The 27,689-nt window shown below is 54.8% G+C and overlaps 9 protein-coding genes across 9 annotated transcripts; 2 read left to right on the top strand and 7 right to left on the bottom strand.

Annotated features, from left to right (window-relative positions):
• Positions 1-996: 996 nt before the first annotated feature.
• On the bottom strand, positions 997-2,030 carry COL26b_002660 (uncharacterized protein; the record flags this gene model as incomplete). The annotated part of the gene is made up of 2 exons (XM_053175573.1): positions 997-1,799; positions 1,853-2,030. The coding sequence occupies 2 exons, from the start codon at positions 2,028-2,030 to the stop codon at positions 997-999; spliced, it is 981 nt and encodes a 326-aa protein (XP_053040577.1).
• Positions 2,031-2,150: 120 nt separating this feature from the next.
• COL26b_002659 (uncharacterized protein) lies at positions 2,151-2,505 on the bottom strand (the record flags this gene model as incomplete). Its single annotated transcript, XM_053175572.1, has 3 exons — positions 2,151-2,196; positions 2,254-2,308; positions 2,367-2,505. 3 exons carry the CDS (start codon positions 2,503-2,505, stop codon positions 2,151-2,153), a joined length of 240 nt encoding a protein of 79 aa, XP_053040576.1.
• Positions 2,506-2,909: 404 nt separating this feature from the next.
• GCN5 (histone acetyltransferase) lies at positions 2,910-4,260 on the top strand (the record flags this gene model as incomplete). The annotated part of the gene is made up of 3 exons (XM_053175571.1): positions 2,910-2,922; positions 2,984-3,105; positions 3,214-4,260. The coding sequence occupies 3 exons, from the start codon at positions 2,910-2,912 to the stop codon at positions 4,258-4,260; spliced, it is 1,182 nt and encodes a 393-aa protein (XP_053040575.1).
• Positions 4,261-5,161: 901 nt separating this feature from the next.
• COL26b_002657 (uncharacterized protein) lies at positions 5,162-6,145 on the bottom strand (the record flags this gene model as incomplete). The annotated part of the gene is made up of 1 exon (XM_053175570.1): positions 5,162-6,145. One exon carries the CDS (start codon positions 6,143-6,145, stop codon positions 5,162-5,164), a length of 984 nt encoding a protein of 327 aa, XP_053040574.1.
• Positions 6,146-9,936: 3,791 nt separating this feature from the next.
• On the bottom strand, positions 9,937-12,525 carry COL26b_002656 (uncharacterized protein; the record flags this gene model as incomplete). Its single annotated transcript, XM_053175569.1, has 1 exon — positions 9,937-12,525. The coding sequence occupies one exon, from the start codon at positions 12,523-12,525 to the stop codon at positions 9,937-9,939; it is 2,589 nt and encodes an 862-aa protein (XP_053040573.1).
• Positions 12,526-13,157: 632 nt separating this feature from the next.
• COL26b_002655 (uncharacterized protein) lies at positions 13,158-15,527 on the bottom strand (the record flags this gene model as incomplete). Its single annotated transcript, XM_053175568.1, has 1 exon — positions 13,158-15,527. One exon carries the CDS (start codon positions 15,525-15,527, stop codon positions 13,158-13,160), a length of 2,370 nt encoding a protein of 789 aa, XP_053040572.1.
• A 238-nt stretch (positions 15,528-15,765) lies between these two features.
• COL26b_002654 (uncharacterized protein) lies at positions 15,766-16,794 on the top strand (the record flags this gene model as incomplete). The annotated part of the gene is made up of 3 exons (XM_053175567.1): positions 15,766-15,786; positions 16,092-16,328; positions 16,405-16,794. 3 exons carry the CDS (start codon positions 15,766-15,768, stop codon positions 16,792-16,794), a joined length of 648 nt encoding a protein of 215 aa, XP_053040571.1.
• Positions 16,795-16,956: 162 nt separating this feature from the next.
• On the bottom strand, positions 16,957-18,231 carry MDM12 (Mitochondrial distribution and morphology protein 12; the record flags this gene model as incomplete). The annotated part of the gene is made up of 1 exon (XM_053175566.1): positions 16,957-18,231. One exon carries the CDS (start codon positions 18,229-18,231, stop codon positions 16,957-16,959), a length of 1,275 nt encoding a protein of 424 aa, XP_053040570.1.
• Positions 18,232-18,801: 570 nt separating this feature from the next.
• COL26b_002652 (uncharacterized protein) lies at positions 18,802-26,387 on the bottom strand (the record flags this gene model as incomplete). Its single annotated transcript, XM_053175565.1, has 3 exons — positions 18,802-18,901; positions 18,954-19,195; positions 19,242-26,387. 3 exons carry the CDS (start codon positions 26,385-26,387, stop codon positions 18,802-18,804), a joined length of 7,488 nt encoding a protein of 2,495 aa, XP_053040569.1.
• Between the last annotated feature and the right edge of the window lie 1,302 nt (positions 26,388-27,689).

Here is a 27,689-nt window from a genome sequence, read left to right as displayed (position 1 = left end):
TTATAAGACAAGAGAGTCGAAGAAGATCTCGACGGTTGACATACCAAGACACGCGAGAGTGAGTCGAACTGCGGGTTGCCGATTGAACGACAAACGGACACGCAGTCAAAGGAAAGAGGGGAAAAAACTCTAATCCACTCAGGTGGAATGTTCAAAAGTCGACAATACGATTGGGAAGGAAAAGTGGTCTAGTCAGGGCCGGCTTCACGATGGCTACGTCCGCAAGAGGGAAGACGTGACCGCGGCTTTCCGCAAACAGACGACAGCAAATATCCTGCCCAACTGCCGCCTGTGAGGAGAAGAGGACAGCCACGCACTGCGGCACTGCCAGACGGCGTGAGCATTCCGGTCGGATGGCCCGCAGTGTCCAGTCAAAAAACTCTTCTGACCGAGACATCAACAATGTCCGTTCAACGCCTCGCCAACGCCCTTGCCGTTTGCGAACAAGACTTCTTCGCTCTCTCTTCCCTCTCATCACCTCCGATTCGCTCGCCCACTGAGTAGGCGACCCAAGCCTTTGGGTCTCCGCCCATTTGGGGCTTGGGCTGGTGGCCGTGGTGGGCTGTGGAATGCTGCTCTTGGAATGGCCTCCCACTAGACGCCAGACACGTCACTTTCCCGCGTTGAGGCCTCGATGGGCAAATTCCTACGGCGATGATAAATCGGACGGGTAAACAAGCGTGTATACTGACAGGAGCCTGGGCCACTTGGTCCGCGGGCCAGAGCTGTCATTCCCGTGGAGGCGTCCTGCGGACCCAAAGCCAAGTTCTTCGAGGAAAGGTTAGCTACATGTTATTCGCTCTAAACTCGGGAATGGGGAGCACGGGTCATTGTTGGGCTCGACGGATGCGGAAGGGCAAAGCCATATCGTGTTAGCTAATCATGGACATAGTCAGATGGAATAGCCCGTCTACGGCCATCGGGACATCCACCGATCGGAATAACCTTGCCTCGCTTGCGCTTTTCCCCGTAGGACTATGGCCCCCGCGAAGCTGATTAGGCGTCCAAGCTTTCATCCTCCTCATCCTCGTCGTCGTCGTGAGAGATGTACGGCACAAACCGGAAGTCCAGGAAGCTGATCCCATTCTCCTGCTCGACCATGAACTGGAGACTCAAAACCCCCTGATCATCGCCCCTGAAGCTGACCTTGCTTGCGATGCGCATCGCCTCGGTGGAATACTTGATCAGATCGAATTTGTAAGACTGCGACCATGCCTCGTGGATCGAAAAAGTCTCCAGTAGCTCGCGTCCTTTGGCGAAGGTCACGCTGGAGCTGCCCATATCGCCGGCGCCGGAAAGGGTTAAGTATGGCGAAGCCCTCGAGGCTGCAATGGTAAGGCGGTTAGGTCCGGTGGGGGCCAGCTCGGCCAGCGCGTCGAGCAGATAGCGCGCCAGCATAATAATCTTGAAAGAAAGGTTGTCCCGATCGAAGGGAATCTCCTCTGGGATTTCCGGCAGATATGTCGTGAGGCTTGCCGTGGTCTTGACGCCCCCTTCCTCAATCACGATGTCAAATTGACCGCCCTCTTCTTTGTATATCAAGCTGCAAGTGCCGCCGATTCCCAGAGCCTGGTTACTAAACGCATCTGGACGGTAATTGCGGATGTTGCTGTGATATGAGTCTTGTTCCGCCCTTTGTGTGCGGGTCGCAATATCGACGGCACCAAAGATTTGCAGAGTGTCGAGTAGGGCAGGCAGCGCAATTTGAAAGTTGGGTAAGTTCGGTTGCGAGCTATCGGCACCGTCACCAAGGTTGAGGGAGTACGTGGTGAAGAGCTTCTTGTCGAGGAACGCAGTACCTAGGTTGCGTCAGCTACGAGGTGTTCAAATACCCCGTCGACGCTTATCATACCTTGCAAGACCCTCGAAAGGTCGGCCGCAAATCTGATACCGTCCTCCTGTAGCTGGACATGGACTTTGTTGGTGAAATTGATAGTCTTGAGTAGTTGGTAGAGAGGTTTCGTCGAGGACGCTACAGCCCGAAAGATGGGCTCGGGCTGCGCTCCGGCCTGTGATAACGCGCCCGACATTGTGTGTAAAACTTGCAGGTGGAATCACCCGAATTGTGGAGGCAGTTGGTATGGAAGGTCTTTCTTGGTTGTTTCTAAAGTACAAGGCCGCTGCCGGATTGAAATGACTCTTGGGGTATCTTAGACGTAAACTCCGACCGCGCAGAACATGTACACCGTTCCGAATCTGTGCAAGCATTGTCAGCAAAAAAAATCACGGCGAGGCATAGGCAGAAACACCCACGCAATGGCAGCAGAAGCAGGAACGCCCAGGGCCGGGATGTTGGTGAGGGATCGGTCTGTTTGGCAAGTTAGAACAATTTTCTAGGTTCCTGGTAGGAACGGGAGACTTCTTACTCAGAGCGAAGAAACCGGTGATCGAGATACCCGCGAGGAGGAGCAGGAAGGCAATGAAAAATTGCGAGTCCTTGGCAACGGCGGGATGGAACGGCGTGCTAGCAGCAGCTTGCCAGATCTGGGGCAGGGAGGAGTCCATCTGCTAGGTGGTCGATGAGAGGGATTTGTTTGTTCGGTCGGGGATCAATTGGCGTGTCGAGTATCTCGAGAGAGTGGTCGGTCCTTTGCTTGCGCGAAGTTGTTCACTGCCAGTGGTATTCAGTAGGTGTTGCTGGCGTGCGCAAGCTCACGAAGGTCGCAGCTTCCCCAAACGTGTTCGAAGCTCCAGGCCGACCCACATTGAACTGTGGCCTGAACAGAAAGGGCTTAGCGCCATCCCGTCTGCCCCTGCAGAGCACATCCCCCGGCCCCACTCTGCGGACACCGGCCACGGAGAAACATCAGAGCCTAGCGCGATATGTCATTAACCTTCAGGCATCACGACAACATCCATTGACAAGTTTAGTCGATTAAGGCCTGCTAAGGCTCGATACTTAGGTCGAAATGAAGGAAGAAAGTAAGTCGCATGATGCTTGTTAGATTTATGCTGCGTAAAGTGTCCTAACGCGACGATCCAGACGCGAAGCGCAAAGCCGAGGACGACCCGTCCTCGCCAACCGCAACCAAGCGGGTGAAGCACAATGAGTCGGCAGAGCCAGAAAAGAAGCCGGCAATGAAGCCTATCCCGTTTCCCGAAAAGGTATGTGCTGTATCGGTCTGTGGTCGCGATCTGTCCAGCGCGTCGAGACCTTCACCACGGCCCCCCCCTCTGCCACGGACCCGCAAAGCTGACCACCCGCCTGCGCAGCCCGCTGTCATCGAAGAGCGTACCGGCGAAATCGAGTTCCGCGTGGTAAACAACGACAACGCGCGCGAATCCCTCATCATCCTCACCGGCCTCAAATGCATCTTCCAAAAACAATTACCAAAAATGCCCAAGGACTATATCGCGCGTCTCGTATACGACCGGACCCACTTGTCCATAGCGATCGTCAAGAAGCCCCTCGAAGTCGTCGGCGGCATCACCTACCGCCCCTTCAAAGGCCGTCAGTTTGCCGAAATCGTCTTCTGTGCTATCAGCTCCGATCAGCAGGTCAAGGGTTACGGTGCGCATCTCATGTCCCATCTGAAGGACTACGTCAAGGCCACGAGCGACGTCATGCACTTCCTCACATACGCCGACAACTATGCCATCGGGTACTTCAAAAAGCAAGGGTTTACTAAGGAGATCACGCTCGACAAGAGCGTATGGATGGGATACATCAAGGATTATGAAGGAGGCACAATCATGCAGTGCTCAATGCTGCCGCGCATCAGGTATCTCGAGATGGGTAGGATGCTCTTGAAGCAAAAGGAGTGCGTGCAGGCCAAGATCCGCGCCTATTCCAAATCCCACATCGTCCACGCCCCCCCAAAGGAGTGGAAGGGCGGTGCCAAGCCCATCGACCCCCTCAGCATCGACGCCATCCGCGCCTCCGGCTGGTCTCCCGACATGGACGAGCTCGCCCGCCAGCCCCGCCACGGGCCCAACTACAACCAGCTCCTCCACCTCCTCAACGACCTGCAGAACCACCAGTCTGCCTGGCCCTTCCTCGTGCCCGTCAACAAGGACGACGTGGCCGACTACTACGAGGTTATCAAGGAGCCCATGGACCTCAGCACCATGGAGACGAAGCTCGAGGCCGACCAGTACGCCACTCCCGAGGACTTCATCCGCGACGCCAAGCTCATCTTCGACAACTGCCGCAAGTACAATAACGAGTCCACGCCGTATGCGAAGAGTGCAAACAAGCTGGAGAAGTACATGTGGCAGCAGATCAAGGCTATCCCCGAGTGGTCTCACCTCGAACCGTAGAAAGGCGGGGGAGTTCCACCGCGAAAGAGGTTTAACATGGCACAGGTTGCTTCATGAGTGTAATGAGCACGGGAGGGCGGTTCAGGCAAGGGTTATAGGAGTTGGAGTCGGTCTGCTTGGGAGTCCTGTTTGAGGAGCCTGCAGTTTTGGTTTTCATGTTTATCCAAGTAGCTCAAGGCGCGTTTGGGGCAAAAAAGGCGTTTACGGGCGATAGGGCGTCCGCATTATTACTGTACGATATGCCCATTACATACGCTTGAAGCTTCGAGGCAAAATATCACGCTTGCTCAAAAAGAAGAGAATAAGCACATCATATCATGTTCGAATTGTTATCAAATTACCGCTTTTGTAGTCAAGGGTACTTCGCTAAACACAAGAGAGCATCTTTGGGAGCAGGCCCTCGAATGCATATTTCTCGTTTTCTCGCATTCCCTTGTAGTCACTGTTGCAGACCTCGCAAGTCCTCGAAAAGGAAATGAAATACAATCCTTCCAACGCCAGGGGGAATAACCGAGTGATGTTTGTGCAGGGCTTTTTGCAGTTGGTGGGTGATCTCCCCTATGACCAGAAATCTCGAAACATATCTAGTGTAAGGTAGTATCTGGTCTGCTCCTTTTGAAAGAGTCCCAGAAAGAGAACCCCGAATGATGTTCAGGTGTTCAGTAGCCAGATTCGAGTTCGGGCTACGTCAAAGATTCCTTTGGCGGTCCTGGAGTTGCTGAAAAGCCGATTGAAGTCTCTCCAAGCGTTCTTCAAAGCCGCTTCGCGTGACCAAAGGCGGATAGGTAAGTGGGAGTGGGAAGTCGGCTATGGTGTTTTCTGTGTATTGTGCGAGCTCCCGTGGTGTCATTGATGAATTTGGGGTATTTTGTTGAAGAATGGGAGTGAGACCCAGGACTTCCTAAGCGCCTGGAGCCTGCGCTGCGCGATGCAATGGTGGGGCGGGTGCACTATCGCCAACCGGAAGACGAAGACCTGAATGAGTTCGTCGCCAACTTGCAATACCGCCAATATGGTGTTCGTCGGTACCTCTACGCTCTCTGGTATGAGGTGGCGGAGACACATCATCCTCGCCGCTGGGATTTTGCGACTCGAGAGTACGGCGGATTATGTCGTGAAGGAAATCGGGGATGGCTTGCCACTGTCCAGCTCGGGCAGCGGTCAGCATTCCAGGAGGAAAGGGCGAAAGCGTCGGGGCAGCGTCGGCAACTCCCCGCTGTGCAATTTGGCTGCTGCTGATGAACGGCAATTCGCCGCTCTCGATAACGTTCTTTAGCCATTGCTCCCATTCCTCATCGAGGACGGTAGACATATCTCCAGCTTCCCGCTGCGCTGCCCTCTCCCTTAGTCTTTGATTCAGGGCCTCACCAACACTGTGAAGCTCCTCGTCGCTTTCTTCGCCATCCATGTCCTCATCGCCGGGGTCCGTCGCATCGTCCGTCTCTACTGACTGTGATCTAGCATTGCGGCTGGGTACGGGTGGGCGATCCTCTGGTTCGACCCAGTCCGGAAACCCGTCACCAGCGGTATCGCGAATGGTAATGCCCTGCTCCTTCTCGAAGCGCTCCTTGGCCCATTTTGTGCCCTCCCACTTTGTCAAGCCTGCAATCTCGTTGTGAGTCAGGTGAAGGTTGTCAAAAGCTCGAAACAGTCGACGGTGCCAGGTCCAGCGGCTCAGGCGAATGCGGTGGATGGGGTTGCAGTAGTCGAGCCCTGGGTACTTTGCTTCTTGGGTGTCGAGGTGACCGTAGAATGAGTGGACCTCTTGACGAACCTCCAGGATGAGGCTGCGCTGCAAAAGGGCATGGAAGTTCTGGGGATCGCTCGCGCGTGGCTTCGGAAACATGTGCTCGTAAACGAGCTGGTCGACTGGGCGTCCCTTCATCTTGAGGTTGCGCCGGCTGTGGCGAGAGGAGGACCGTAGTTATGGCTGAAATCGGGGCGCAGGGTTTAAGGGCGACAGAGCTTGGTGGGAATCTTAGGAATGAGTCGCTGATACGGTCTGTATTGACGTCTTGTCGTCTTGTCGTCGTAAACTGGCGTGAAGACGCAGAGTATGTTCGTAGCAGGACGCAAAGACTTTCGGTTGGGAACTGCAGGGCGTAAAACGGTTTTGATTCCCTGTTGTCGTCGGTCCGGTCGTGCGTCAGGTCGTGTTAGGAGGGGGTTCGGGAGGGAGCTAGGGTCGCAGCGGCGTCGCTAGGTCGTCCGAAGAAGGAGGTTTTGAAAGACAAGAACGGTATCGGGTGTTTGGGCGGTCCTTTGTTGGGTTTTGTGCGCACGGGTTCTGGAGAGTTGAAGGCCAACAATGTGGTTGAAGAGGTGTCGGTGGAGGAGAATTGCGTGAAAAGGTAAGAGTGTGGCCGGGGAGAAGTCGGAAGGCAACGGCGAGAGGCGGGTGGGAGGTGTGTTGCGTGAGTTGCGGGCTGAGTTGGGAGCGAAGACGGGGATGAGGATGCAGGGTGTGGATGCGGGTCAGGTATTGAATGTTGGACGCCGGACACAGGGCACTGGACACTGAAGACTTGATCGTGGGCCTGTCGGGTCACTGGTGGGACGCAGTCGTGGGACGTGAAAGTGGACGGCCTGGAAGACGTGGACGTGGAACGGGGATTCGGGCGTGGATTGCCTTAAGGACTGGCCACCGTAAACACACAACGACCAGGATTTGGTGGCCGGGGCTGGGAATGCCTTAGCTGACAAAAATAAAACAGCGAGCACCGCCCACCACCACCATCAAGACAAGACAGCAAGGTCCCGAAAAGTAGGAGAAAAAAAAGGGAACCTAAGATACCAGCACCTTCTACCTTACGGAAGTACCGTGCCAATGGATGGATTCTCGCGGTAAGGTACCTTGGTATCTACCTATCACTGGGCCGCACCAGTAAGGCAGGCAGGCAGGCAGTTCAGATTGCCAATTGGTGGTGGTGCCTGCCTTCCGTGCCTCTCGAACCAGGTGGCTTCCTGCCTTGGCCGTATCGGCTGGTCTGCCTAAGAAAAAGTCAAAAGGACCATCATCATCACCAACAGGCCTCGACGCACGTTCCTGAATCACTACTAAGTACTCCTCATTCCCAAATGGTCCCCCAGCCGGCGGCTCCATGGATTGAGTTTCCCGTCTACGAACACTGGACTGTCGGGAAGGTGTGAACCTTCCTCCTATGCACCTCAGTAGAGGCAACTATCGCGGCATGTCGCCCCGCACTCTGCGCTGTGCGCTCGGTACTTCCAAGGTTGGACCCCTAACAAGTCTCCGTGGTCGTCTTACACGGGCAACGGGTACCGATCCAGACAAGGCGAATTGCCATCCACGGATACCAGTCGGGTGCTGGCTACGGCGGTAGCGTTCCTTATTCTCATCCACCGGACTGGATATGCCGGAGTCCCTCTGCCCAGGCTAACCCGGAAGGTCTTGGACAGTCATCTGCACGCCCAAAACCACCACTGAATCCACCCGCCTTGCATGGCCTGGAACGCCCAGATCGTCGCCAACCTAACGACTACCAGCGATGTTCGTCTCTTGAGGCTGTCGTCTCTGCCGTATCGTATCCCTCACTGCTCATCCTGAGATTTGCGCGTTGCTCTTATCTCTCGTCAGGAAGCTCGACAGGAAGTCAGAACAATTTTTGTCAAAAACCATGACCCGTGGAACAGGGGCAACCCGAGTCAGTCTGATTCCACGCTTCAGCGACCAGTCTGGGATGATGACATACGCATCGTCTTCACTCTTCTTTGCTGACGCCGGGGCATGACTGTGCCTGAAATCGAAATAACGGGACACACAGGCCTCCGCGCGGCGCCTATCAATTTCACTTGCAGTCTGCTCTCGCTCCTATCACGACCGCACCACCGCCCATTATCCATTGCACCACGATGCTCGGCTATTTCCCCTCCTCTCTATCGCACAAGGATTGTGGGCGCCGAGAACAGAGGCCATAACTGAGACCCGCGGCAGCCTGACCTCGCTTCGCAACGAGGAGCCACGGCCAGACGGAACCCGAGCCAACGGCGCTCCCCCACGATTGCCTTTCGCAAACATGACCGGCCACTCATCGACCCAGCCGACTACAACAACAACAACAACAACAACGCACAACTCACAACTCACAAGCCGGCCTTCCACTGTCCTCCCTGCAATGCCGCCTGCTTCGCTGGTCGGAAACCCCTCCGACCGTGGCCCACGCTCATCTGACCTCGACTGACCGCCTTGTTGGTCCGCCGCTGAACCCCGACAGCCGCCCTACAACCCCGTCCCCTGTCCGTCTCAGGCACAGGGATCCCTTTCGTCGGGGCCAATCATACTGCTGGATCCGCCATCCCTGCGAACATCCCGCCCTTCCCTGCCTCTGCTTCATGCACGAGGGCCAAAATCTTCTCCTCCTGCCCCCCTTCATGACCATCCGCAATCTCACTGGTTCCATTCTCCTCCAACGCTCCGGAGCCTTGAACGATATTCTGTGCAGCTCAAACCACACACCTGCGCCACCACTTACATACTTACATATGTATGGATGCGAGACTTCAGAATCAGATTTGAATCTGCGTCAAAGACCACACCGTGGATCCAGACCCGTCGGAGCGCATGCCATTGCGGACAGGTGCATTACGCTCCATCTCCGGATGAGATCCTGCCCGTCAGCGTCAGCGGAGCCTCTCTTTTCTTTTCAGACCACATCATATGCCATGCAGATGACATTTCAGCCTCTTTCATCATCAGACTTCTCTTTTAAAAACATCAGACCGAACTAAGCTCAGGATGAGTCTCGGGGGCGAGGCAATCGCTTCCTTTCAAGCAGCATCTACCCTGCCAGCATCGTTCATCCCTGATCCAAGCATAAAGTTTGAGGGGCGGACGCCCATGACGTTTGGCAGAACCCTTCAGTCTGGAAAAAACCGAAAGAAAATTCTCTCAACTCGCCGACTTGCATCTGTTGTATTACGTACCTTCGTCGGAACTTCGGGGGGAATGAATTCAAGAGTAAATTTGTGTGGCAAGTTGGATGATTGATCGCCGTCTAACTTCAACACAGCTCGCAGCACTTGAACCGCAAGCTGTCTAACAGCGCCTCGGCCCCGCCATCTATACTGGCTACTACGGCCGTGAATCTCGTTCGTCTTGCGTAAATCGCATTCCGTAGTTGATGATGCTTTTCTACACAAGTGCATGCGAGTGATACATCGCTATAAAATACATGAAAAGAAATAGGGAACAACACAAAAGTATAGGGTCGGTTCAGTCGGTGGCTAGTGCGCGAGAAATCAAGGTTTAAAGCACTTAACTCGGGAGAAACATTGTCACTCATGCCATCTGACCTATTTTGAGGTGGCTTTTCCATCTGTCCATTACGCCGATATACTTCATTTGCAGCACGTGGATGTCAGAGGTCAAGTACACAACGACACAACTTGGCTTCAAGTATTAATCAAATTGCTATTGCCACTTGATGAATTTTTCTTCCTACTCGGTGTAAGTACAGCGGGAACCTGCAACTGACTTTTAGAATATTGAAAAGTCAAGTTACCAATACCGTCGGTGATCATCTCATTACGTGGGTGGAAGGGTGCGGCTTGCGATCACATAACTCAGCACTAAAGATCGAAACACGGCGTATATTTCATAAGGGTACTGTTGTCCCATGCGTGTTCTTCTACCAGAATTCACCCTGGCGTTCTAAGCTAATCAGCCCTCAACGGCTCCGAAAACGTCGTCATGTCCCCGTCATTGTCCACCATCTGAATGCCCTTGAAGCTCTCGTCGTCGTCATCCGAGTCCTCCTGTGCTGGAACAGGAAGCGTCTTTGGCCTCACAGGCAACTCAGGACGAGCGTGCGACTTTATCGCACCGTCGCTCTGGAATGAGTGGCCAAGGGCAGGTCTTGACGAAAGAGCAATCTCCTTCCTCGGTTCAACCGTCTTCTCAAGGGCTCTGGCGGGCGTGGTCTGCTCGCTATTATGGCCGAGCGAGCCAAGATTGAGGGGATCAGCAGCTCTCGAGCTATTTGACTGCTTGGCTTGTGACTGAGGATCTAGACTCATGAGATCTTCATGGTTGGGTGACGTTGGCTTTTTCCTGCCCTGGCTGAGGGAAGCCAGGTTCAAAGGGTCACTGCCTTGATCACCAAGCGGATCAAAAGCCTCTGAGACTGAAGAGCCTCCAGTTCTTGACACCTTGTTGCGGCTGGGATTCTTCTTCTTCTGCACCGGCGGATCAGGGTGAAGAGGGTGGCGCAATTCGTTGGGAAACCTGGCGGTCTGCTTCGACCGGATTGGCTGCGGCTCCGAGGCGGGATCGGGCTGTGCTTCAAGCTGGATAAGCTCCCCCATCTGAGAACCCGCCTCTTCATCCGTGATTTTGATGTCCTCGTCCTTTTCGATCGCTCCTTCGCCGCCCTTAACGCTGGGGAAACCGCATCGAGTCAGGATCTTGGCGATCAGGCTGGGATACCGCAAGTGCCCGCTGACCTCCGCACTCAGGTTGAGGTTCTCGACCCTATCAATGTCCTTCACCTCCTGAAGACCAGCGATACCCAGCTGGAGTGACGTCGTACGATACAGAAAGCCGAGAATGTAGTCGGTCTCAGAGTAGACGTTCACGATACGTCCAGACACTACCGATCGGAGGACTTGCCAGTGTTCTCGATTAGATGGAACCGGTGCTCCGATCAGAACCACAGTATCGACCAGCCCAAAGGCCTTTCGTTCAGCAAGTGACTTGAGGCACGAGTAAATCACTCGAGCACCCAGGGAGTACCCAACCAAAGTCACCGGCCGTTCCCCCTGAACTTTGGCAATGAGAGCGTCGGCAAGAACACGGCCAGCTTTGTCTGAACGGTTCCGCGCGAGGTTGAACGGGTTGTCGATTTTGGTCGCGGCGCTGATGAGGTAGGCAGGCCACAAGGCGGCCCAGAGGGAAGCCAGAACTGTCCGCTTGAGGATCTCAACCTTGACAAAGTTCCAGGCGTAAGACGACACCATGTTCTCCAGCTCGGCGCCGAGAGCAAGGAGGGCTTTCATTTCGTACCGCAATGCGAACACCTCTGACTCGTCGCCTAAACTCCTCCAGGGCTTCGTAATGTCGCTCTCGTCCGTAAGCCATCCGTTAATGCCGATGGTGACACGGAGCCGTGCCCCTTGCTTTCCATCCGGATCTGCTCGTTTGTAGTCCTGACCCCATTCGTCCTTGAGTGGGAGGAAGCGAAAGTCCTCGACCTCTTTGGCGTAAGTGTCCATCATCTCGCCCGTCATTTTGGCGCCGTAGGCTCCAAAAAGCGTGCCGACAAGCGCGCCATTCATCCAAAAGATACCGAGGAAACTGGCGACGCCTCCTAGGCCAACACTACCCATGAGACCGCCGATTGCACCAGCAACGACCGGCGCTGCCAGACCACCAGTGATTCCGATCACGGCTGCGCCAGCCACGGATGCCAAACCGACCTTCCAGAAGCGGCTCTGCTTGTTTTCTTCACGTCGCTTTGCGGCTTCAGCCTCTGCTGACATGCCCGCCTTCTGATTTTCGGCCGCAGTCGAAGATTCGACTAAGGACTTGGCAATCTCTGTCTCCTCCTGGATGAGAGCTGCGATGGGAAGCTCGAAGGCGGAACACAGGTACAGGGCCAGAACTCTGGAATGAGCAGAGTAGCAGCCAGTCGAGAGAATGAGAAGCAAAAGACAGCTGAGAATCTCCTTTCGATCTTCAAGCGGGATCGTAGTGAAACGGTTCGGGATAGGGTGGTAGTGCTCTTGCAGGATAGCAACCTCCTTGTCAACCTCTTTCGCCCCAGGGTTCACAGGTGTCGCATTCCCAAAGTTCATCAAGTCCTCCCCGGCACTAGGAGACTCCCGCCTAAGCTTCTCCATCTCGTCGAGACGCTTCTTACGGGCAGCGAGGATCTTGTCATCATCCTTGGCAGATGCAATCTCCTTGACCTTGTCCAGAAGATCCTTGCGCCACTCATCGAAGTGCTTCAACGCCGCTTTACGAAGAGCCACAAGCTGGGCACTGTGCACGCCGGAGCCTCCGCGGTCTGGATGGCTTGGGCTGCTCCGACCGCCTTGACCCGCCGCGTCCGGGACGAAGAGGGGTGCCGCATTGCGGTCCTGAGGTGAAGGGCTGGCGGCTGCTGGGACGTTGTATTCGCCGTCTTTGAGCTCGAGCTGCGTGCGCATGTAGCCAGTAATATCAAAGAGCAGCGTGTAGAATACTCGGCGACGGGCCGGGTTGAGGACCACCATTAGCTGGCGGGGGTCCGCAGCAAGGGGAGCCATGGTTGCAATCACCGCTCACTTCATGCAGGTGAATTTGTAGTGTAAGGTTCTCGGTTTGTAAAGTTGTTGCAAATCGCAGTCTTGTCATAAGTTTACGGGAAAACAGAGCTGAAGACTGTGAGAAGAGGACAGGTGGGAAGAGGGATGAAGTCAACTTAGATGTACCTTAGGTTCCGTTGGCGATCTAGGCAGACGTCTGTCCATCAGGAGAATGGATCAACAGGCCCCCTCGCCTCGCTGCTTCCATTGCCTATTCCGGCCCTGTGCCACGCTACAGCGGTGCAGTTGCAGTACGGGCGGTGAAAACCGCCCCAGTCTTACCGCTGCAAAGCGGGTTTGGTTGCCCGTGCTCCGTCGTCCGTGCTAATTTCCACCACCGCCTCCACCTCTGCATCATGCTTGGGCAAGGAGGGACTGCCTGCTGCAGATCAACGCAATAGCTCAAGCCACATCGACGACGCTATTCACATTGTTTTAAGACTTTTAACGACGTAAAGGGGAAGTGAAAATGCCGCTTGGAATGAGTTGTAGCCTCTTAAATTATTTGCATATGCCTCCATGATATTCCCAAACACCAGCGTCCTGTTCGGCGCCGCAAAACACTTTTACTACACACCTCACTCGACAACTGTCTACTCACTGTCATCCTCCATGACATTGTCCTCTTCATCCTCATCCTCATCCATGTCATCGGCATCCTCGCCATCCTCACCGTCCATGAGCTCGTCACCGTACTCTTCCTCGGAATCATCACCCTCGGCATTGGCAGCGAGAGCCTCCTTCTCCTCCTCCTTGCGCTTCTTCTCATCCTCTTTTCTCGCTTCTTCCAGAGCCTTGGCCTTCTGCTCGCGCATCTTGCGCTGCACGACGACGTAAGCACCGAGTGGCGTCTTCTCCCAGTCAAAGTCGCGGAGGAAGGCATCCACCTGAGCGCGATCCTTGGGTGCGAATTCGACCTTTGACCGCTTCTCCTCGATGAACTTGGCGTTGGCCTCCAGCTTCTGCACCAGGAGAACGATCATGGAGATGACCTTATTGTTCTTGTTGCCCGTGCTGATCTTACGCGCCTGCTTGACCCAGCGCTTCAGCTGAATAATGACAGGCAGGGAGAACTCGGGGAAGGCGACGTTCTTCGCCCAGATGGTGAAGTACTCGCTGAAGAGCTCAACGAGCTGCTCTCCAACGCCATCCTGGTAGACTCTCGTGCGGTGGTAGGACTTGGCCGCCTTGTAAGCGAGGTTGAAGTCGAGCGGCTTGATGGATGACGCCTTGGGGAAACGCTTCATATCGGCCGAGTCGAGAACCTCGAGGAGCGCGGAGGCGAGGGGAATGTAGGTGTCTGTTGCGCGAGACAGGCGCAGGATGGAGCGAACCAGGTGGAAACGTTGGGGGAAGAACGTGGAGGAGGGGACGAGGCGCATGGCACCCATGGTCACCTGCACGAGGGGGTAAATCAAAAGCTTCAACTGGCCCTCCTTGCCTGCTTCCGCCTCCTTCAGGGGACTGCAGTGCTCGGCAAGTACACATGACCAGAAGTCGAGCGAGTGGGTATATTGCCAGTTGTAGATGATCTTGTGCGAGTTCTTTTCCTTCTTCACGATGCTGTTCCTCAGATGGATGGCCAATTGGCGGATGAAAGTGAAGGCCGTCGTGTAGCCGACGTTTTGGTCGATGCCCCAAAGTTCTGCGGCAGAGTTCTTCATCAGATTGATGCCCTGAATGGTGTTGATGTTTGTTGCCCTGGATGCTGACACGAGTCCCTGGTACACCGCCTTGAGAACAGTCTCACGAACACCCTTGTCCCCAATGACGACCAGTTTCCTCAAAACGAGGAAAGCAGTGATCTTTGTGGGTTCTGAACTGGCCGGTCTGGCCCAGTAGTTGACTACCGTCTTGATAAGGACCTTGAGGAGCTTTCGGAAGGAAAGCAGGTAGGGCACGAGCGGCTCTAATGATCCGATGGTAAGCTTGAGGGTGGCGTCGTCGGACAGTGTGCCGAGTAGGTGGATGATGGATGCAGTGAACGTCTTGATCATGATCGAGAGTGTGTGGAACTTCTTGGAGTCGGTGGGCACGTAGATCTTGCCAGAGGCAGACTCCTTGATGGGAAGGTGGTGGGAAACGACAGCGGGAATCTGCTTCAGGGCGACGATCAAGACGTCGTGAAATACCTCAGGGCTGTTGATGCTGTATCTTTGCGCTGCTGCGGAGCTCTCCTCGGCGTCGTCCTCGTTGAGATGGGCAGCGCAGCGGAACGCCAGCACGATCTGTCTCGCAGCGCGCAAGCTCTGCTTCTCCACAATCAACTTCTTCCACTTGGCGACCATCTCGCGTGTGAGCTCGTTGTCGAGCAGGACCTCCTCTTCGGCCTCCTTCTTGGCCTTCTTCTGCTTCTTCTTCGGTTGCTCGTCGTCGGACTGGTCGCTGCCGGCACTGAGCTCATCGATCTCGGCCATGTCGGCGTTCTCGTCGAAGTCGAGGGCTTCGGGGTCGTTCTCCTTCAGGAACTTATAGAACTCGGGGTCGTCGGTAGCGAGCTTGTCCATAGCCGCCTGCGTCATGCCGAGGTTCTCGTCGTCCACATCGTCGTCGTCTTGGGCATCGTCCTCGCTGTCGCTGCCAACGGGTTGGTCCTCGACAGAAAATTCGGAGCCGCTGCCTGCGTCCGAGTCGTCGTCGTCTCCCTCCGGCGCATCGCGCTTCCGCTTGCCAGTCTGCTTTTTGCCCTTCTTCTTGTCGATGATGTCCTCGAAGCCGCCCTGGAAAAATTCGTCGACGCTCATGGCGCTCACGGTAGCATCCTTCTGGTTGCCCTTTGGCTTTTTCGCCGCAGGGTCGCCCTTGAAGAACTCTTCATCCTTGGGCCGCTTCGACTGCTTCTTGGCCTTGACCTGCGCGCGCTGCTTGATCTTCGCCGTCTCCTTCCTCTTGTCGAGGACACCCTTCAGGTGCTTCTTCTCGAACTTCTTCGTGGCCTTGAGGTTCTTCTTGGAGGAACCCATGGTGAACGGTTCGGACGGGGCCGGTCAATTGGGATCCTGCTATTGGGGAGTGGTGGGAAAGGAAGGAAGCGCCTGCAGGGACCGTGGAACGGGAACTTCAATGGCAGAACGCTCAGCAAAATTTTTGGAGGAGCTTATCTTATCGGCGAGTCCCGCTAAGCCATCTATGGCCTTAGCGCCACCTGCTGCCCCACGTCTAACGCTCAGGCTCCTGCTGCGGAATGGAACCTGGACACCCATGTCTGACTTTGTCTTGGAGGTGTGCCTGGCCACTGCAACACTCATTGCAGCTCAACAGCTCCCGCGAAGCTGTGCCTGACGACCGCTGATCGACCATGAAGCCGGCGACGATTCGAACCCAGCCGCAAAGATGATGCCCCGGCAGTCCTATGCGCCTACGCCGCATAGCTATATCCCAAATACGACCTTGTCAGCAACAATCAATCTCGATGAGGTACCGTGCCCGTTCTCTTGTTCTTCCACCGCCCAGCGAGCGACCATGTCATCTGCCCCGCCCCCCGCAGCGCAACGCAGCCATGCTAACATGACGATGCCTCGCAACAGGAGGTGAAGCTGGCCGACACCCGCGCCGAGCGCGACCTGCAGGACTCGCTCGCCGAGATCTTCAGCATAATCGTCACTCTCGACGAGCTCGAAAAGGCTTTCCTGAAGGACGCTATCCCCGAGGCCGACTACACCGAGATCTGCGAGCGCTCTCTGAAGCAATACAAGTCCATCCTGGCCGACGAAACCGTCGCGAAGGCCTTTGGAGGCCTGGAGGAGTTCAAGGCGGAATGGGATGTACGTGTCATTCCACATGCACCGAACGGCTACTATCTTGTTCATGAAACCAATGCTGACAACGTGATTCCACCAGCTCGAGGTCCCCCGCGCAACGGAGCGCATCCGCGTCGGCATGCCCTCAACAACCGTAAACGCCTCCTCCAGCGCCGCCCCAGCTCCCGCTGCTGCCGGTAATACCAGTGGCGCCTTGATTTTAGAGGCCACTCAGGAGTTCATTACCTTCCTCGACGCCGTCAAGCTAGGCCTCCTTTCCAAGGACCAGCTGCACCCCTTGCTCTCCGACGTCATCCAGTCCGTCAACAAGGTCACAGACCGCGACTTCGACAGCAGGGGCAAGATTGTACAGTGGCTCATTACTTTGAACCAGATGAAGGCTACAGATGAGTTGAGCGAGCAGCAGGCCCGTGAGCTGGAGATGGACATCCAGCAAGCCTACCAAGGATTCAAGAGCACTCTCACTTGATGATCTTTCCCGGGTTTCGAGAGAGGTGATAGTTCTTCTCTTTGCAAGTAGATACCATTGTAGAGCAATCATGCATGTGCCTTCTCAGCTCCAACCGTTGCGCTGCCCAGTGACCTTACTTTTGATGCCATGTTAACAAACAACGAACCCAAACGCCGACGTCTACACCAAAAACGTCCAGAAGCTGGGATACACAAACTCGTTCTCGAATATCCTCCTCACCTGCTCCAGCACGAACCTCTCCACCTTGCCCACGTTCTTGAGGCTCTGCTTCCCGCCGTCCCTCAACCCAATCTCGCTCTCGACCTGGATCTCCTGCAACAGCCCGCCAAACCTCTTCCCAGGCTCCGTGGGTCCCGCCTCGTCCACACCAACCGCAGTCGCAGCGTCCTCGGGGTTCAAGAAGCAAAAGTGCACCCTCTTACGGATATGCGCCATCACGCCGATCCCGTCAAACGTGAGACCTGTCACGCTCAGCTGCACGGGAATCCCCACAAAGCTGGGCATCGGGTAGTCGAGCAGGATCTCGGCCGTCAGCCGCAGCCGCACGTCGCCCGCGTACCGGATCCTGAAGACGGCCTGCAGATCCTCTGGCCTGGGCTCCCGGAACCGCGGCGCGTTTTCGTCCTGTTCCTCGTCGTCTTCCTCCTGAATCGGCGCAGAATCGGTAGGGACGTGTGTATCCCTTGTCGGCGGCCGCGACGCCCCGGCGGATGTGGGTGCCAACGTCGATACGCTCGCCTTCTCCCGCAGGTCTTGCAGCTGCTGTTGCTGGGCAAACGCCGCCGGGTTGAAGTCACTGGGCGATATCGAGCTCAACGAGGCATGACGGCTGTGGCTCGGCGAGTAGCCATTGAGCAGCGGCGAGCTCACGGGCGACACGACGGCCGAGGTGTCCAGCCTGTTACCCATATGCGCGCCAGCTACCGCCGCGAGAGGCGTCTGCGTGCCGGACCACCCCGTCCCGAGATGGGACTGAAAATAATGCAAATTCGACGTCCCGCCCAGAATCCCCGGCGTTGACACCCCCAAGAACGGGCTCGGAAAGTCGCCAGACTGGCCGCGGAGCGGATGCGTTCTCAGTCTCGGCGGCACCGAGATATCCTCCATCTGCCTCCTCCTCTCAGCCGCCCTCAGCTCGCTGGGCACCTGCTGCGGTGTCGGCGGCGTTGGCTCGGGGACGTCCTCATCTTCTTCCTCGTCGTCCTCAATGTCTGGGTTCTCTTCGTAGAAATCCGGCAGAGGGTCCGTGATGTCCTTGAGCTCCAGCTCGGGCGCGATGGCGCCGAATTCAAAGTCGTGTACCTTTACGGATTTGATGAAGCGCGGCAGTGGAACCGCCTGAAACTTTGTGTGGATGAAGTCGCGGATCCGGAGGGCCAGCGCCTCGCCATCGGGGCCCGTGGTGAGCGTCTCCCAGTTTAGATCTATTGACATTAGAGGTGTGCCGTGCCGTTTTTTTTGTGTGATAAGCAAATTTGAAATGTTTGCGACTTTGTAGAACCAGGCTCACGAAGTGAGATGAATCGACGTTGTTGTTTGAGTTGAACAGGGTTTGAGCTCTCTACCTAGGCTAGGTACATGCCAGGGTGCCTTGCTAACGCCGCTGAAAGCGTTTAGTGACCTACGCAGCAGCTCAGCGGCCCTAAATGGTGCCTGTGAATCAAGAGAACCACGCTACTGCATCCACCCGAGAATTACACGGCTTGTTCCACATCACGTCAATTCAAGAAATGCACCACCTCATGCCGAGACTATTCATGTAAAGATACCTTGGGGTCATTGATGTCATTACTGGGTATCTGAATTTCAAGGCCGTATATCATCAACGCCATGTCAGCTCCTCCCTTGCTACAGCACACTATCCCATGCTAACATTGGACTCCATGTTCTCCTTATTGCTTTCCATGTTCAAGTAAACGCCTCCAATGCAGTAATCCGTTGCGACTTTTCGAATGACGGGACTCTTATAAAAGATCGTTGAAGACTGGGATCGAAGCAGCCAACTCACTCAAGCTTGACATCAGATTCAAAACGCGGCCTCATGGTGTTGGCCATCTGAGGCGCGCCAAATTGATGCCAGCAGTTTGGAGCCTGAAGAATGTATCTATGTGATACGTTAGTTTATATGATGGCAACAATAATTAGAAGAGACGTACCTAGCCATAGCCTCTCGGAAGCGAGACTTGTACTCCTTCGGACTGGTGACTGTCGGGCGATTTCTGCCACCACCCGCGAACCCGCGGTCCTTGATCCAACTTTCGAGTTTCTTGTCCCATGTATACGTACGAATGCAATCGATGATGCCGACGACTAGCTCTCTCTTAGCCTCGTCGACTGCAATCATCAACGAATAGTCCATAACGTTCTGGCGTGCAAGGAACAGAGTGTCATTCCAGACCTGGACTGTTAGCAGTGCTTTGCAACAAAAATGGGTTTAAACTTACCGATGCTCTTAGGAGTTTCTTGGAATGCTCTCGCGCAAACAAGGGGGACTCATATATGAATTCTACCATGTTTTCGTCCAAAAGGACTTCGTTCTGTTCGCCTGTAGACTGAATCTTTCGGTTTCGCATGGAGCCTTTCAGATCGAAAAGACGAGTTGGGCCGCGATCGTAAAACAAATTTTCCATGAGCAGCAGATCCAGCTTGATCTCGATACCTGTGACAGGGTTCTTGATAATGAGTTGAAAAAATCCCAGCATCTTTGCGATCACGGAGGGTAGATCGTGGAAGAGAGCCTCTGCCATGATGCCGAAGTAAGCTGGCGCGAATCTGAGGAAGGCGGATGTCTCAATGGGAGACAACCCCTTCAGCACGAGGCGATCGTCGAGAGTCTTGAGAAATACCGACTTGGTCTTGCCTCCCTTCGAGTCCCACTTCAGGCAACGAGAGAGGGATTCGACAATGCGATCCGCAACACCACACTTTCTACGCAATGCATCGAACTGCTCCGCGTAGAAGATCTTGCAGAGCATTGTTGCGGACCCTTCCTTGAATTGGTATTTGAGATGGGTTCCCGTGGCCCTGAGTAGGCTCTTCTCCAACTCGCCCTCTTCCATGACGAACTCACCGCCAGTGTCCGACATGCCTGATGACTTGCCATCCATGTTAGAAGCCTCGTAGTCTCTCTGAATTGCGATACGTTCTTGTCGACGAATATCGGCCAATTTAGTGCGGTAGTCATCTGAGCTTAGAGCGAACGCAATGACAGAACTTGGTTCGTCCTCTCTTACAATGACATCGGAGTCTAGGAAAATATGATCGCTGGCGTTGACTGGATAATCAAGCTGAGGCCAGCCGCTTGCCGATCTTTCAGCCCAGAAATTCGTAAGCATCTTCATGAGACTGGTCTTCTGGTGTTTTGGCAGTTCGAGAGGGATTTCCGTGCTTGGCTCCAGGGAGTCGGCTAGTTCCTTGACATCGGGCAGCAAGTCGTCTAGAATTGACTGTTCAGTATCACTCTGCCCTTCGTCATCAGAACCACCGTGACTGGCCGTGACAGTTGCAGTATCGTCGGTTTCGCCACCCACGTGTTGCTCTTCCGACGGAGGGGCGACTTCTGGCGCAAGTTGTGCCTCTTCGGCCGGTGGGTCAGGTGTCGGCTCAGTGTGGACCGTGTTGGGTGCCGGAGTAACAGGTGCCGTCTTAGGCTCAAGAATCTTGATGTCGTTATTGTGATCAGTTGTCGAAGGCCCAGGCTCCTGGACAGCATTGTCGATGTTGTGGTAGACTTCGACAATGGCCTTAGTTGCAGACCGTGGCAATCCCGCACGAGGTTGAGTCCCCTTCGCCAGACGTTTGCGACGATCTTCGCGTTGCCTCTCCTTCTCGAATTCGCGGCTCAATTGTTCAAAGTGTCGGGCAATTCTAGACACCTGTGACGACACATGTGAATCCTTCTTCTTGGTAATCAGCCGAGGAATCGAAGAGGGACCAGCTTTCCTATGGCTTTTCATTCCCAATGTGAGGCGGTCGAACGGCTTCTTGTCTATCTTGAAAGACGATTCGGTTGCGGTATCGCTGACATCCTTCGGCACTATTGACTTCGCAAAGCTTGGTTGGGATCTTGGCAGTGTCGAGGCAGGTTGTGAAAGAGTTCTAAGCATCGGGTTCCTGCGGGCGACAACTCGCTCTGGGTTCGGTTTCGGCGGTGCCTCGACCGGCTCCCCCGTTGATGGCGTTCCGGCGCCCATGGCTTGTTGCTCACGACGAATCTGCTCAACCTTTTCAGACAGAGATATTCCAGTCGAAACAGTCGTGAGCGGGGGCCTGGACCCGGGAGAGGTCGGTTCTGCCGTGCTGGGAGATCCTGATATTTGTTCGTTCTCTTCGGTTATAGCGATAGAGAAGGGCGGTTTGACGGTGGGCGACCCAGGTGTGGCAAGGTCGAGAGGTTCTACCCGCTCCAGCACAACTTCTGCAGGTGTGCTAATCTTGCTGTCTTCGGACGTAGACTCCTCAGTGGCAATCTCTTTGTTCTGCTCCATTTGCTCCCCTGCCTCTGGCACAGCAGCAGGAGCAGAAGTCGTGACTGAATCGATCTCGGGCTGCTTTTCTGCCAGCGACTCCTGTTCTTGCTCCTTCGTCTCCTCTGCTCCTTGCTCTTCGGCTTTTGCTGCATCTGTGTTTCCATCACCGCTGGGTTCACTCGCATCCGTAGGTTGTGTCGAAGCCTTCTCATCAACATCCGAGAACGTCTGTGAGGGGGGCTCTCCAGTATCAACGGTCGATGCCGTGCCGTCAGTTGAAGGCAGCGATTCTCGAGACTCGTTGTCCGTGAAAATCTTTTTGAGTTGAATCATTGTCAGCTGCCGCAAATCCTTGTCAGGAAGGAAATCGATCTCGAATTTGGAGAATGCAGCATCCCAGTCGCCAGCTTTTTCCAGCATCTCCCTGACGATTGCGTTGAAGGGAATAACCTCGTAGTACTTGGAGTTAACGTAGGTCTCCTGAAGTCGGCGGATCAAAGCTATCTGGTCCTCCTGTGCTTTCTTGGCCAGCCTGTCGACTTCTGCCTTACAAGCATCTGCTTTCTCAGGGAGAACACTGTCGATGCGAATGCTCTTGATCCGAAGTTTGACGGAGTTGACGAAGCGCACCCATCTTTCTTCGATTTTATTAAAAATCTCGTTCTTGAGCTTCAAGTCATTCTCGACCTTCCATGTGATCCGAGCTCTGGGTACAATGATCTCGAGGAGATCAATGGGATCGTGGTGAATTCTGATCCACGTATCACGGTGCTGAAAGTAGCGGATGTGATCTCGATGATGGTCGTGGGCACAGCCCCTCTGATCGTGAAGTCGCAGCCCCCTACTCCAAAAGAGAAGCTCAAGATACTTTCCGAAGGAATATTTCCAGGTGCTGTCTGACATGGCCATTTCTGGAGAGTCCTTTTTGCAAATCTTGCAGTAGCTCCACATGGATATACCGTCTACTAAACGGCGCTGTTTGGGAGCCGCTGGCTCAACGAAGATGGTGACACGTGACTCATCATGCACGTATGTACGGTGATGTTCAGTCATCTTCCGGTCACAGCCATTTGCTGTACATATTGAATCCTTGTTGAGACAGAGATCTTCAATGTACTGGCCCAAAGTGCAGTCAGGGTCCATGCTTCCGCTGTCATCGACATGCTCGTCGTAGAATCCGATCGCGATCAACCCAGGTTCCGAGCATGGGATCTTGGTCTCTGTGCATATTTCCGAGTACAGCACAACAATGTTCTGATGCGAGTAAGGATCGAAGAGATCCAGGTTGCCCTGAATATAGTTCTCCCACTGTCTTGTCTGAGTCTGATAGTTGTAAAGCGCCTTGTCATACTCAGCGTCGTGGACGGCGTGGAGTACTTCCATGATCTGCCGCGGGGCCTGCTGTCCAATCGCATGGACCATCTCGGGCTTGATCAGTTGGAACTTTTGCGACTTGGACTTTTCGGCATCTGTCTGTTCCTCTATAACGTCCTGATCTCTCAATCGTTTCAGGTAAACCAGACGTCGTTCTTGCTCGCGAGCTTTCATGAGCAGATAAGGCTGTGCAAATTTAACAAATGGTGAAGCAGAAAGAATCTTCGTCTCATATCTAGCAACCATGTCGCTGTAGTACGTTGGCATCGGCACGTCTTCGGGCACTTGAGATTCGGGGGACGTAGGCGGGACGTGAGATGCGTGCAAGGACACAAGAGGGGGCCTCTCTTCCACGGATGGCTCCTCAGTCTGTTCGGTTGATACGGTGCCTTCGGCGGTGACCATTGAAGTACCGTTGCTGGTCTGAGAAGGCAGCTCGGGGGTCGACGTACTGACAACTGCAGCGTCCTGCTTCGCGCTCTCAACGGACGCGCTTAGAGATCGCGGAGCATCCTCCGGAGGTTGACGAAGGGATGATGCCAATGAAGATGCTTCATCGATCTCAGCGGGCAGCTGGATATACTCATCTCGCATCAAGCATGTTTCCAGCTTCAAGTTGTAGACGACGTAGACCATGAACTCCGTGATCTTCTTCATCTTTGACAAGACTTCAGTAGAGTCCCCACGGAGGGCGATGGTGCAGCCAAGCTTCTCGGAGCAGCCCGACAAAAATATGTATGTTTTCTTCTTGCCCGGATAGCTTTTGTTGACGTAGGTTTTGACCTCGAAGCCGCCAGACCTTCCAACCTGGACCTGCAAGGCGAGCATGTCGAGCGAAGAAATAATGTCTGTTTCCGCACACCGTGATACGGCTTCAATCACTGACGGTTTCACGTTGTACGCAACCGCGATATTAGCCTCAGAAAGATACTGTAAAGCAACACCAGAAACAGACTTTTCGCAGAGCAGTAGCTGAGGGCGCAGATTGATGATGCGATTGACGACGATTCGCAAGAACTCCTTTTCTTGTTCGATGACTGGCTGGAGGCTCATGAAATGCTGTTGGTGCCTCTGGTATTCGATAGGGAACGATACGATGACAATACGTGGGTTGATGATGCGGCGAGGCATGCTCTTCAGGGCGAGGTTCTTGGTGAAGATGACGCCGGAAACGTAGCTGGTGTCGCCTGGCTTGCCCCCCGGAATCTTCTTGAGTTTGACGTAATGGCGGATGTCCATATCGTCGCCAGCCCTAATGTCGGGCGTAACGTCATCCGTACATTGAAGCAAGATCGGAACTAGAGCCCTTTCCCAAGCGGGTACGTTGGGAATTCCTGAATCTTCGAGCAACTGATGTAGGAGTTTCTTCACATGGAGCATGCTCGACGGGTTCAGCTCCACCTGCGGCTGCTTGTCGTCTTGCATGGAGTCGCTCCTGGTCAGCTTAGTAGCTTCTATGGCGGGATTCTCGATAGTGAAGACATTTTCGTTAGATGCCGAGGGTCCTTTGAATATTCCAGATTTCGGACGTGGAGACCGCATTTGATGGCTCACATTGCTGAGATTGCGTCTCCTTGCTGGCCGACCATGGCCAATGAGGCTACCGGAGCCGGCGTTGTCATCCATTCCTCGACTCGTGAAACTCAAGCCACTGACACTTTTTTCTCCTCGGCCGAGCCTGTGTCTCCTGCCCGCGCTCAAGAATGGCCCAAAACTGGACTTTTCGTGATCGTAACTTGACGGCTGCAGATCAGCACTTGACATTGTAGCAAATATGCTCATTTGCTCGTCACCACTGGACTCGTCTGACATGTAGGCAGCCAATTCTGGGTCGATGATATTGTCATCGTGAAATGCCGGGTACTTTGGTTTCTTGGTCATTTCATCGGTAATGCCTTTGCGGAAGGGAGCGCTGTTAACATCTGGCGCTGGCATTGGTTTAAAGCGTGCCAGGAAGTTATTATGATGTTTTGAATGATGGCGCTTGTGACCTGACGACTGCGGACGGTTCGCGGAGGTCAGAGATCTGAGTGAGCGAGACGAGCTCGGACGACTTAGTTGCGGCGCATCAATCTCAAGAATGGCAGAGTTCCTGTTCGAGTCGTTGATTCGTCTGGTGGCAGGAATGGCCATCATTGGGGTCTGAACAGATCTGGCGTCATTCAAGCCCTCCATCTTGTCCGCAAAACTGGGCTCTTCAACCTCAGCTTCGGCCTGCGTGACCTTGGGGGTCGCCTTGGTTTGTCGGAAAATAGCCGGCAGAAATGAGTCATCACCAGAGTCTTCAGAGCCGCTTCCTTCGTAAAGCCGCTGGTTGATGACTTTCAGACATGTTTTGCATACTCGCAGAGTACCAGTCATTCCAAACTTTGAGGCCGGAATGATGGAAGTGCACTTGGAGTCGAAGATGCAGCCACAAGTTCTACAATGGTGTTTCCGCCTGAATGCCGAGAACGGTTGGCCACAGATGAAGCACTCTTTGCACGTTTCGTCCGCCATCCAGAACTCCTTGCTCAGCACTTGTCGCCGCATACGATCGAGCCTGGCGTTGACTTGCTCTGGCGCGCCCTCATTAGTCGTTGTCCCAGGAATTCGGAGTACCCCAGTCCTTCCATGCTTCGGTTGAGAGTCGTGAGCGAAAGAGTCATGATACACTGAATCGTGTGCCGAGGTGCTGATTGGGCTTGGCTCCGCGGTGACATGCTCCATAGACGATGATCTTGAAGGCGCATACCCAGGCGATCTTGAGCGGCTGATTCGATCAATAACCGCCGGTCGCTTAGGCGCGATAAGCATTGATGCAGCCGAAGACACTGGTGATCGAGGGTCCGTCGTTTGCAACTTAGGTAGCGGCGGAGCATTGGCCTTGATAGGGCTCAGAGGCTTTTCAGCAGGTCCATCAACGCCTACCAGCCGGGAGCTTGCATGGCTTCGATCTATGGCGGCGGTTGGCTTGGGCTCGAGAACGTCAAACTTATGGGAGCTGTCGGAGCCTATGACAAGTGGTCGAGGATCAGGCTTGCTGATGCTGCGCCTGCCAGATGACCGACTAGGACCGTCTTCTGCGAGCGGCAGGCTTCTTGTCGCCGTGGCGGGCGCGACCTCCGGGTTGATAGCCGTGACTGCTGACGCTTTGGCAACACTGGGCATACTTTGTCGGCTCGAGGTGCTTGACTTGGATGCTGTCATGGCAGATATGGAGGTGGCCTTGGAGGACTGAGGGGGCTGAGACTGGCTATCCGACATGGCGGTATTTACTCCCGAAGAGGTGGTCGCCGTCATGGGCCCATCATTAGAGTTGAAAGAAGAGCTCGTGACAGCACTCTCGACGCGAGCAAGGGAGGCTGCCGGAGTCTTGGTCGAGGTGACCGTGCTAGTGCTACGCTTCGACGCCGCGTCGAAACTGTCGGCATCATCCGTATCCTGTGTCCTTGCTCCAACGGCACCGACGGCCTCTTTCAGGCGACTATACAGACCACTGAGCCCGTTCTGAACCAGCTCGCCAGTCAGCGCCTTGGTTTCCGTCGTGGGGAGGGAGGCGGGAGGCGGAGCGAAATCGTTGAAGGTTGTCAGAGAGTCGGACTGGCTCGCTGACGTATGTATCCGGTTGAGAGTATGGGCCAGCTGGTCTTTATCGGCCTGCGAGGCGGTAGATATTGAGTTGATGGAGTCATGGCGGCTCCTAAAGCCCGGGGGCGTCGAGAGGACCGCGGGAGAGTTCACTTTCGGGGTGGTGTTGCTGGCCATCTTGCGCAGAGGCAGAGATAGAACAGCTAGGCTATGAAGGATTCGTGGGGGTCGCTACGACATCGGAGGCAGTGTATGCGTAGCCGGACCTCAGAGTGACATAACGGCGGAGAGAAAATGCGGTGTCGTGAGAAGCTTCCAACGCCAGTCCTTCTCCTCGTCGTCTAGTCCTGCCCGGGTCGTACAGTGTGTGTTCGCAATGCGCCGGATGAAAGAGACGCGTTCGGCGGCGGGGGCCCGTTGAAGAAGGCTCTCGTGTTCGTGGTATTTATGCGAAGGCAAGTATCGGATCGTCTCGACAGGGTCGGTGGTCTCGGGCGAGATCAAGGGTCCAAGGAGGGGCGCAGGTGACGAGGAGGAGAAACGACGTGGCGAAGGTGTAGGTCAGGCTCTAGGTAGTTGTGTAGGTAGGGCGATGAAGGAGAAAAGGGTGTGGTGTGTCGTCTAAGGTAGGTATGTATGCCTAGCACGCTTAGGTAGTCTGCAGTGGGAGCTAATGTCTTCAAGTCGGCACCGGGTTCTTTTTAGAGACGGACCATCCGTGAGCCAGCAAGCACTATCCCGTCAAGGTCTAGGCCCGGGTGGCCCAGCGGCTGCCAAGTTGGTGGAATCGTCAAACGGGGATGACGAAGCTGATGGTGGTGGTGGTGGTGGTGCAGTGGGCAGTTGGCAGTCGGTAAGTCCAAGATACAAGGTCTGCGTTGTACAGCCGGGCTTACCAAGAGTGATGCCTTAAAATGGTTGGCTTTGGGGATGTTTGGGGGGCATTCGTAGGACGGATCAAGAGCCGTTGCGGCGGTAGTAGCAGTGCATGTGGATGTACCCGGTACCCGTTCCGACACTTGCCCAGCGGCCACTGCGACCCACCTGTACAAGGTACGTACTCTGCCTCTGCCTCTGGAATTGCGCACCTTTGATCCAGATGCCGTGGTGTCTTCCCTCAGAAACCAGAGCTCGGGCCAAGTGCTACCTAATCAGTGCTGCCCCACGTCCCCAAGTCGGGCGGGCTGTCAGCCAGGACCCCGCAGTGCCAGGCATGTCGCTATGTGACCTCAGGTAGGCGCACGCTGGAGGGGACTTTAAGGGTTGACACCAAAAAACGCGTTTTCGGCGCGTCACCTCCAGCAAGCTTCCCACCCGCCCAGCTCTTCAACAAGTCCCGTCGTCCACGGGGTAACGACTTGAAGTGACACCTCTCTGGGCCACCTCATGTTGAGGCTTGGATTGGTGACTTTAACTTCTGACCAGACCCATCCGTTTCCAGCTCAGGTCCCCGAAGTCAACAAGTTTCCCATTTGTTGA

This window comes from Colletotrichum chrysophilum (genome assembly GCF_026319265.1).
Source record: "Colletotrichum chrysophilum strain AFK26 chromosome Unknown scaffold_13, whole genome shotgun sequence".
Taxonomy (NCBI): domain Eukaryota; kingdom Fungi; phylum Ascomycota; class Sordariomycetes; order Glomerellales; family Glomerellaceae; genus Colletotrichum; species Colletotrichum chrysophilum.
Note: the sequence above shows the minus strand (reverse complement) of the source record. Positions and strands in the feature narration are given on the sequence as shown.